The sequence below is a fragment of the Saccostrea cucullata genome, unplaced genomic scaffold (genome assembly GCF_032062105.1).
Source record: "Saccostrea cucullata isolate Sc308-1 unplaced genomic scaffold, CSIRO_AGI_Scuc_v1 ctg16883, whole genome shotgun sequence".
NCBI classification, from domain to species: domain Eukaryota; kingdom Metazoa; phylum Mollusca; class Bivalvia; order Ostreida; family Ostreidae; genus Saccostrea; species Saccostrea cuccullata.
Window position 1 is genome coordinate 304 of NW_026930007.1, and position 10,716 is coordinate 11,019.

Genomic DNA, 10,716 nt, shown 5'->3' on the forward strand with positions numbered 1-10,716 from the left:
TTAGAGGTTATTGTTCCCTCTGCTTCTGATTCATTTTGTTCCAACTGACATTTGAGCTTGATTACTACTTTTTTCTCGATATTTTATCATCCCTTTCCGTTAGATTTTTGGTAAGCGATATTTCTTTAAGAATCTTACTGTGTATGTTTTTTTTTAAATAATGTAAGTAAACCAGATATGGTTTAACACAAAATAAGGCATAAGATATTTTCGAATATTTGATTTTTTCTGTGCAGCAAAGTCAAAAACCATGAAAGTATTTGGTCTTGTTCTGTCGTTCTCCATGTAGAAACTTATACCAAAATTGGAAATAGTTCTTTCTATAAAATTTAATATTTATGTAACAAATATAATTGTTAATAAATTAATTCATGATATTCAAAAAATACAATTATCATATGAGTCGTATTCAAATTTTTAAATCTTCTTTTACATATCTATTCTATCTGTAAAGTAAGATTAAATAAAATACTATTTTATCCAAAACTTCTCTTAGAATATCTAGGTAATTTAAAGTTTAAATAAAAGCAAGATAAATGTTTTATCATTTTTATTTACAAATTTCTTTTCTCTTTATCTAACCGCTGATTTATCAGTTCCTTGTTTTTGGGTTTCGGTGTTTGAATCTTTATCTTCCAGAAGCGCAAAATCGATTTCTGCATAGCTGATAATAGCTCCTCCTGGAGCGGTAATATTCACAGAAGGAGCAGTATTGATCTCCGAGGAACCGTCTGTCCGCGTCATCTGTAGCTGAAATAGCAAGTATACTTCGGTAAAACTTAATATAGCAAGTTATGTTGCACAAGACTTGATATTTAGATAAGTGTTCATTTCACAAAATAGCATACAGAAAAAAAGTTTAATAGAAAAAAGTCGTATCATTTGAATTTTGTGTTTAAGACTTTTACTGGTTCTGGTTAAAGTTTTAAATCTGTTTGAATTAATCTACAGCGGAAAAAATGATCATTTATTCTGCTCATGGAGTTTGTCACAGCCTCAATATCATCAAGAATAGTTTTTTTGGATGATTCAATGTGTATTGTCTCCAACCCTAAACTTAGTCCTAGTCATCTACATCTACTTTTAAAGTCAGTAATGTCTATATTGGCGAATTGTGTTCAAAAATTTAAGATTTATGTAGCATGTTTAATAATTCTGACAAAATATAGGACAAATAAATTCATTATTATTCATTTATGATCTGAAATACTATTTGAACGTAGCCACCTATCATACTAGTATTATTCAAAACATATTTGTATGGTTCGTAGAAATACATGGTCGACATGGGATGCTCACTCTTCCATGGTACCTGATTCCACCTCCGATGTTTTGGAGGTCTGTGTTTGCTCTGCTCCTATTTTGTATTGTTTTATGGACTTTTGAACTTATATACACTGTTCGTTACCTCCATATGTTTAACGCTTCCTGTAGAGAGCTACAGATTTTGTCATATAATCGGCACTGTTAATCCAGGCAAATTTGACAAAATTGTTCCATACAAATTGCAATTTTGAACTAATTCTGTAAGTTCTATGAAATTTTATCTAAAATTTTACATGGAGTGTCTAAAAGGTTTAGGACTTGAAAATGACGTCAAAATCGATGAGGGTCTCTTTTACCAACATTTTTTAAAGTTCATGCACTGAAAAATCTGGTAGAGACCTAGGAGAAATGTTAAACAGGTTTCAGAGAGGAAATGTTAAAAGGGCTACACAGAACGAAAATAAATCCAGAGTACTTGTTTTTAGATATTAAAAAAAGACTCAGACAGAAGGGGGATGCACAGATTGCGTCTTTTTGTAGTCAGTGTGTTAAAAGTCAGTTTCGTCGAAAAGAGACGTTGATCATGTGTGATCGATATATTGATATTCGACAAGCAAAATATGCTTTGTTTCAACGCACTTTGAAAAATTACGCACTTTGAAATTTTTTTCAAAGTGCGTTAAATTTGGGACCAAATCAACACACTTTGAAAAAAAAAATTCTTTTCAAAGTGCGTTGATATCGACCATATTAACGCACTTTGCAAAAATGTGTATGGCTTGGTCAATATTCTTGAAAATCTTAGGTATGAAAAATAATTGAACCTGTTGGATAACTTTTCGGTGATAGGTCACTTCAGGATGTGAAAGTGAGCGATTTTGATTTTTCCATACTTTGAAAATTCTTTTCCTCTTAAATGTTTTACTTTACTTAATTTTTTCCACTTTGCATGCATTTAATGTAAACTAAATTTATTGAAATTTTACAACGTCACACCAGTTATGCAAATACATATATTTGGGTGTAGCATAGGCATCAGTACCGGTGGGGGGGGGGGCGTGTTAGTCACACAAATGTTTTGCAAAAGATATGCATAATATAGGAATTAAAAATTGGGGCTTACCTTGGGGGGGGGGGGTGTCCACTTTCAATTTGCTACCTAGGTAAAAAAGAGTTGATCTGAGAGACCTACTATATACTCATCTTCTCCTTGTTCTCGATGAGGGTTAATCAATACATGTAAATTAAAACGTTTTTCAAAAGATATAGTTTTTACAAATTGATTCTCTTAATTACTGAAATCTTAGTCTAGAAATTTTGTTTCATACATATTCTTTTTCAAAGTGCATTAAATGTCCACATGGTAAAAATGATGATGTACACTCTTAACGCACTTTGAAAATGTTTTTCAAAGTGCGTTGAGTGTGTTCTTAATTTAACTCACTTTGAAAAAAATTTTCAAAGTGCGTTGATTTTGTCCCAATTTTAACGCACTTTGAAATTTTTTTTTCAAAGTGTGTAATTTTCTTTTTTCAAAGTGTGTAATTATTTTTTTCAAAGTGTGTAATTTTTTCAAAGTGCGTTGCCACAATGCTTGCATAATTAAGTGAGGATCTTTCCCTACATGCAGTATTAAATGAAATGAAAGCAGCTGTTTATGAAATGAAATAGCAATGACGTTTTCGGTTAATCGTATGAGGTCTTTTTTCGTTTTAGAATTATTTGGCAACTTATCAACGCATCACGTTAACATTTTCAATATTTCCTTAACTACTGTTGTTTGATGTTCAATATAACGTGTTAAAGCAAAGACTATATAGTATTAATTCTGTAGAATCGAACCCTCGTATAGTATACTGGTAATCATAATAAATTTACCTAAATCAGGACAAATGGCTTTACAAGTTTGAAAAGTTGGATGTTTCCTTTTACATTTTTTACACACTGTGGGTAGAATGATGGTTTCCATTACGTCGACTTGGGGGGAAAATGCCGTTTCCTGATTTACGTTGGGGCTAGGATTATTTTTTCTGTGTCTTTTATTGTGATTTCTTCCTCTTCTCCGTATTTGATCTGTAATATAGCAATTATTACGGTAAACATGCTTATTTTAGCAGCATTCACATTTTATTATATATCGTACTCTTTTTTCCGATTGTTTTTGTACACAGCACAAATATGTTATAATTAATCATTATAATGTCGCTGAAAAATACCTTATAAGTAATCTACGATTGCATTTAATTTAAGAGAAGATAAATCTGAATTCATAATTATCTTATATTTATTGCCCAAAAATTCAACAAACAAAAAAAAATTATCTATAATGATAAAACACTGTAAAATCAATTTTTGAAGGTCAAATTTTCGTAATTTGAAGCAAAAAATACGGGTCCGCGGGGATTTTTCGTGGATGAAGAATTGTTGAGTATAAATATCTGTAAAAAAGAACTAATTTCATTGAGAACGTAAATTGGTCGGCCTCTTCATACATCGAGACCCACGAAAATTACCACCCCCTTCAAACATTAGTGATTTCACAGTATACAATGCAATTTAATTTTTGGCAGTAGGCAATTTGTATCAGCTGAAATGAAGTTCTTGCAAAAAAAGTTACAATACTTTCAATAGAAAAATGGTCTGAATGGATAAATCTTGCATAGCAGACCTATTATTGTATTCATATGACACAGAAGTTGTGCAGAATCTAATGTGTGAAAAGAAGAATACACTTGCTGTGGCCTTCAACTCGACATTTATATACTAGTTTATCGACGATGCATTGTCTATTAAACATAGTTTCCATTCTTATGTCGGTACGACATATCCTGGTAAACTTGATATAAAAGAAACCACAAAGTCTGACACATCTGTTTCATATTTGAATATTTCACTTGAAAAAGATGTTAATGGTAATCTAACAACCAAGCTCCATGATATACATAATGACTTTAACTTTTCTATCGTCAACTGTCCTTACTTATGCAGAATATACCTTCATCATCTGCATATGGAGTTTATTTATTTCAGTTGATTCGATATGCAAGAGCATACTCTACGTATGAACAATTTCTGAAACGAGGTAAATTATTGAGAAACAAGTTGATGAAACAAGAATATCAGCCGACTTATTTAAAGTCATCATCTCGTAAGTTCTATGGTCGATACGATGACCTTGTCAGCAAATACAATTTATCATTGAATCAAATGCTGACTAACGTTTTTCAGCCTAATTATCAGACCATTTTTAAACACTGAATTAACGACGGATTTTCCCGTTATTTTCCGATCATGACAAGGAGCACACGGCGGGTGTGACCGGTCAGCAGGGGATGCTAACACCTCCATGGCACCTGATCCAACCTCTGATGATTTGGATGTCCGTGTTTGCTCAGCCCCTCTTTTTTATTGTATTGTTTTGTTAGACTTTTGAACTTGAATACTGTTATCTCCATATGTTTCATTTCTTACGATACCATCAAGAGAACACATTATATTGTTCATTGGAAATCCTATCAGATAAAGCCACTTAAAGATTACAGAAAACCTTTCACAGATGTAAATGTAATAATGTAATCACCATGCCTTATATCTCTCTGCCTTTCGTTTGACTCTATCTTAATTTAAACAACTGCACGTGGTTTAAAAAATAACATATAAATAAGAAATTAAAAAGAAGAAATAAACTGTTTACACTTAATAATTAGATACAGTTATATAAGAGAATAGTGAGTGTTAAATATTCAAAACATTTTAGACATATCAGGCCGTAAAATTCACAATTTAATAGTTCTTAATATAATTATAAGAAGGAGACAATGGACTCTTTGTTTTCTATTGTTCATTAATTATATTCTTAAATGTGAAATATGACAGAACACATTCTGTTAAAGAGCATTTTCTTCGTTTATTCGACAAAATAGGTATGATTTTCATGTACAAAACAGAGGATTCATATATTAAATATAAAATTTTAGAGAAAAAGAACAGTACTCAAGTTCAAAAATGTTTTGAAATAATACAAATCAGGAGTAGATCAAACTAGTATCTATCAAACTTCAGATATGGGATCAGATGTCATGAATGAGTGTGTATTCCCTGCCGACAAGTCACACTTATGCCGTTAGCTCAATGTCATGATCGGGAAATAACAATAACAAGAGGCCCGGGGGCCACATCGCTTACCTCAGCAGATCGGCTAGGAAAAAAGCACAAATCAGATAAGAATTGAAAAGTTTACGGGGGGAGGGGGGCTTCAATTTTAATACTACTTGGGAATGCCTCCATATCAATACAGCATATAACTTTGTTGTTCTTGAAAAAAAGCTTTTTAAAGATTTTTTTTTTACATTTTGTAAAATGTACAATGTATATATTACTTCGTTAAATTTGAAATTGATTCCCCGTTGTTTCCCTCCCTACCCCAAAGAGTCATGATTTGAACAAATTTAAATCTTCAACACATGAAGATGCTTACATGTCAATATGACTAAACCAAGCTTTTCTATTCTTTGGATTTTTCCCTTTATTTTTCTATCGTAAAAATTTAATCCACCATTGAGACCCCACCCTACCCCTCGGGGTTATGATTTGAAAAAAAACTAAAATCTGCACTACCTGCGGATGCTTCCATATGAATATCACTAATCATGGCTTGCTATTCTTGGGAACACTTTTATAAAAATATATTTTAATGTAAAATTTGGATCCCCCATTGTGGTCCCATCCTATCCCTAGGGGTTATGATCTGAACAAACTAAATCTACACTACCTGTGGATGCTTCCATACAAATATAACTAATCATGGCTTTGCAGAAGAAGATTTTAAAAGATTTCCCAACATATTCCTATGTAAAACTTTCATTGGCCATTGTGGCTCCACCTTACCCCGGGGGTCATGATTTGAACAAACTTGAATCTACACTACCTGAGGATGATTTCACATGAGTTTCATCTTTCCTGTCTCAATGGTTCTTGAGAAGAAGATTTTTAAATGTTTTTCCTATATATTCCTGTGTAAAATTTTGATCGGCCATCGTGACCCCACTCTACCCCCTGGGGTCATGATTTGAACAAACTTAAATCTACACTACCTGAAAAATGATTTCATATGAGTTTCACCTTTTCTGTCTCAATGATTCTCTAGAAGTAGATTTTTAAAGAATTTTCCTATGCAAAAATATGATCAACCATTGTGGCCCACCCTACCCCTGGGGGTAATGATTTGAACAAACTTGAATCTACACTACCTGAGGATGATTTCACATGAGTTTCATCTTTCTCAGCCCAGTGGTTTCTTGAGAAGATTTTTTTGAAAATGCTATTATTTTTTCACAAAATCATAATTATTTCCCCCCTTGGAAGTGGGCGTGGCCCTTCCATTGAACTAACTTGGATCCCCTTTACCTAAGGACACTTTGTGGCAAGTTTGATTGAAATTGGCCCCGTGGTTCTTGAGAAGAAGATGAAAATGTAAAAAGTTTACAGAGACAACGCCAACGACGACAGACGACGGACAAACGTTGATCAGAAAAACTCACTTGAGCCTTCGCTCAGGTGAGCTAAAACTGTTAGCAATTCAGTGTGTAGATAATGAGCTAACGACTGTTAAAAGACATCATTGAAAATTTGACTTAAGGATAGATTGTATTTGCTGACAAGGTTATTGTTTGGACTATAAAACAAATGATGTGACGACTTAAAAAAGACTGTTTTGTCAACTTTGTTTATACGTTGATGCTCTTGCGTATCGAATCAACTGAGAGATTTGGTAATAAGGATATATTGCTGCATAAGTAAGGGAAGCTGACAATTGAAAAGTTAAGGTCATCACGTTTATCACTTAAATTTAAAACTTTAGCTAGCCTTTAACGTGTTTTTCTAGAAAATATTTAAATTTGAAATAGTATTATCAGACTTACTTAAGATCACTGGGATATATATTATTTCTGCATTCGTATGAAATTTATTGTAAATTGATAATATTCATCGATTTATCTAAATGACATTGGAAACGACAGCAATTGTTGACTTTTCATGTATAAAAGTTTGATGAATGAATTCTACATCATTTGAATAATAGTGACCAGATTTTCTCCGAATTTTTTTAATTCCCAGGGGGTATCAATTTCGCCCAATCATTAGCAAACCTATTTTTATATACAAAAAACCCCCAACAACATACCTCTATTAGTTTCCAGATTCCTTCCATTATTTCTTCTTTGCAATGTTCCAGTGATTTGACCTACGGATTAGCACAAGGAAAACATACATCTGACAATGATTTGTGTTTATTTTATGAAATAACAATAAATATTCAAAAAAATTATCTAAAAAGACATTTAGGGCAGCTGAAGGATTTAATTACAAATCCTGCTACCAGATGTGCATTTTCTACGAATAATTGACTGTTATTTTTAGGAATTTTAAAAACAAAAAGTAAACAGGTTTAGCATAACAGGCTCATACACCTGACTATATTACAAAACATGCATTATTATGATAGGTAAATGAGGAAATGAATAAACAAAATGATATTACTACCTCTCGTTCGGCCAGAACTGACGAGTGGATGTCTGTCTCTTCTGTTTTCTCTTCTTTTTTGACCAAGGACAACAGAGGTTACAACAAACAAGTACAATAAACAAAATAATGCATCTGAACGCATTGTTTCACAAATTTGCTATAATTAAAGGTGTCAGTGTGTGAATCTTTTTCAGGACAGGGGTCCACCAATGAAAATTGAGATCCTTTAGCTTTATTAATCATGTACACAGACAGCTTGACAAAGGTCGTAGTAAATCAGGCTTCTGCGTTACCAATCAAATATAGATGATCATGTATTTCCTTACGATGACAGAATCCTTTCGGAAGGTTATTACATGTAAGTCTGTCATTTTTACCATCCGATGTAAATTAAATGTAGGGAAGAAAGACAGCTTAAAGATATCTTCAATATTAAAGATTTACAAAAATTACACTTGTATTTTTAGTGTGATTTATTGAAAACTTATGAGAGGAATACATTGTAAGACAGAGAAAAGAAATTCATCTTCATATGCTTATAATTCTTTATATCTTTAATGGAGGATAAGATTGTATTCCAATTTTACCTTAAATAACACACTGAAAGCAAAACAAGGTCGTTTAAAGAAATAAATAGAAACCATGGATACTTTTAATTTTGTTTTATTTTAAACGTGTGAGTTCTGTACTTCCCGTTAATGAATTCATTTTTATTTTTGCCATATAAAACTTATTTTTAGCTCACCTGAGCCGAAGGCTCAAGTGAGCTTTTCTGATCAAAATTTGTCCGTCGTCTGTCGTTGTTGTCGTTGTCGTCGTCGTTGTTGTCGTAAACTTTTCACATTTTCTTTTTCTTCTCAAGAACCACTGGGCCAATTTCAACCAAACTTGGCACAAAGTATCCTTGGGTGAAGGGGATTCAAGTTTGTTCAAATGAAGGGCCACGCCCTTTTCCAAGGGGAGATAATCATGAATTTGTTAAAAATTAATGGCATTTTTAAAAAATCTTCTTCTCCAGAACCGCTGGGCCAGGAAAGATGAAACTCATGTGGAATCATCCTCAGGTAGTGTAGATTCAAGTTTGTTCAAATCATGACCCCTGGGGGCAAGGATGGGGCCAAAATGGCCGACCCAAGTTTTACATAGGAATATATAGGAAGAATCTTTAAAAATCTTCTTCTCCAGAACCACTGGGCCAGGAAAGATGAAACTCATGTGGAATCATCCTCAGGTAGTGTAGATTCAAGTTCGTTCAAATCATGACCCCCGGGGCTAGGGTGGGGCCAAAATGGCCGACCCAAGTTTTACAAGGGAATATATAGGAAAAATCTTTAAAAATCTTCTTCTCCAGAACCACTGGGCCAGGAAAGATGAAACTCATGTGGAATCATCCTCAGGTAGTGTAGATTCAAGTTTGTTCAAATCATGACCCCCGGGGCTAGGGTGGGGCCAAAATGGCCGACCTAAGTTTTACATAGGGATATATAGGGAAACCTTTTAAAATCTTCTTTTCAAGTACTTCAAAGCTATGATTAGTGATATTCATATGGAATCATCCTCAGGTAGTGTAGATTCTAGTTTGTTCAAATGATGAACGCCTGGAAGGGGGGGTGGAGTAAATTCAAGCCTGATGTGCTCAGGTGAGCGCTGTGGCCCCTGGGCCTCTTGTTTTGAAATAAAGAGCATTTTTCATAATGAACAAGATGACTAATTGTCTTTTGTTTGCTCTAGAAAATTGTAACATAAACATAAAAGGCCACTTTCATGTTATTCTAGGTCAAGGAAATTCTGTAGCATAATTATGTACGACAAAAAGTAATCTAAATTAGGTTCTGCGATGTTAAATGTCTAAAGTTTATATATATATTTAAGTTGAAAATGCGGCTGAAAAATAAGACATTTTTCAAATATATTTTGTCTGGGAATCTTAATATAGAGATTATACATCTTCTGAGACAGGATCCTTATTTAAGCATTTATTGTAACGCACGTAGCGTATATATTGGGTATACCAGAGACCTTCCTACGTTGTTTCAAGTAAAGGTTGTTACCTCTTTTTAATCATTCAAGATATTTGTAAACAAAGGAAATATGGAGATAAGAAACATTATCGAATACTGGGAATACTGGGGAAAATCCGGAGACAATTATGTGTGTAAATGTAGTTTAACAATTTGAAAAATGTATGTCAGCATTTGACTTGATAATAGATTTATTTGCTAAAATCAACAATGTTTTGACCATAAATTTGTGGAATGCTGACTATGTCGATGTTCTTGTTTCATAAACTGTTTGTTAATTTAGCTTTCTTCCGTAAAATGTTCGTACGTAGATAATGTTTTTGCGTATCAACTAAGAGACCCAATTTTTTTAAAAAAAGAAGTTTTTTTGCTACAAAAGAAAGAGAACTTGACGATTGAAAAGCTGAAGTACGGAAGCGTAAATGAGTCCAGACTTGTTGTATTACAACTTTGTATATAGTCTTATATTTTATCGTCTTATCGACGAATAAAGTATAATAACTGCTTGTTTATAGACATATTTTAAATTGTATTTAAATGTTTGTACATAATATAAGGCAACTTCTTTTGTTCAGTAGATTTTATTGCTAGATCTAAGTTTTATCGACTGAAATATTATTAATTTCCGTTAAACGTGCGGTTTTGCATTACGTCACAACCTATGATGACAGCTGCTCTCATGGTAAATACTACACGCCTCCAAACCACAAGCTTTATGACTGGGACATTCTGCATTTGCTCCCTGGGGGTAGCGAAATCTATAGTTTGGTGTTTGCCCTGGGCGTGGTTGCTGATTTGGTGATTGAAAACGAAACCGCTGCGGCAATCAGAAGTTGGACGGTTATTCGCTATTCTCGAATGGCGAACCGCAGGCTGTCTGCCGTTCGCTATTCAAATTACCGTA

The 10,716-nt window shown here is 33.3% G+C and overlaps 1 protein-coding gene across 1 annotated transcript; it reads right to left on the reverse strand.

Annotated features, from left to right (window-relative positions):
* Nucleotides 1–572: 572 nt before the first annotated feature.
* On the reverse strand, nt 573–7,950 carry LOC134282727 (uncharacterized). Its single transcript, XM_062765134.1, has 4 exons — nt 7,810–7,950; nt 7,451–7,510; nt 3,145–3,339; nt 573–750 (listed from the first exon to the last, which is right to left on the reverse strand). Exons 1-4 carry the CDS (start codon nt 7,931–7,933, stop codon nt 629–631), a joined length of 501 nt encoding a protein of 166 aa, XP_062621118.1. The 5' UTR covers nt 7,934–7,950; the 3' UTR covers nt 573–628.
* Nucleotides 7,951–10,716: the final 2,766 nt, after the last annotated feature.

What these genes read in the sequence shown, in the direction of transcription:
- LOC134282727 (XM_062765134.1), bottom strand. Translation starts at nt 7,933, where the DNA reads ATGCGTTCAGATGCATTATTTTGTTTATTGTACTTGTTTGTTGTAACC. An exon ending in GAATCTGGAAACTAATAGAG is followed by an intron (nt 3,340 to 7,450) that starts GTATGTTGTTGG and finishes GCTATATTACAG; the next exon opens with ATCAAATACGGAGAAGAGGA. An exon ending in AGCCATTTGTCCTGATTTAG is followed by an intron (nt 751 to 3,144) that starts GTAAATTTATTA and finishes TTGCTATTTCAG; the next exon opens with CTACAGATGACGCGGACAGA.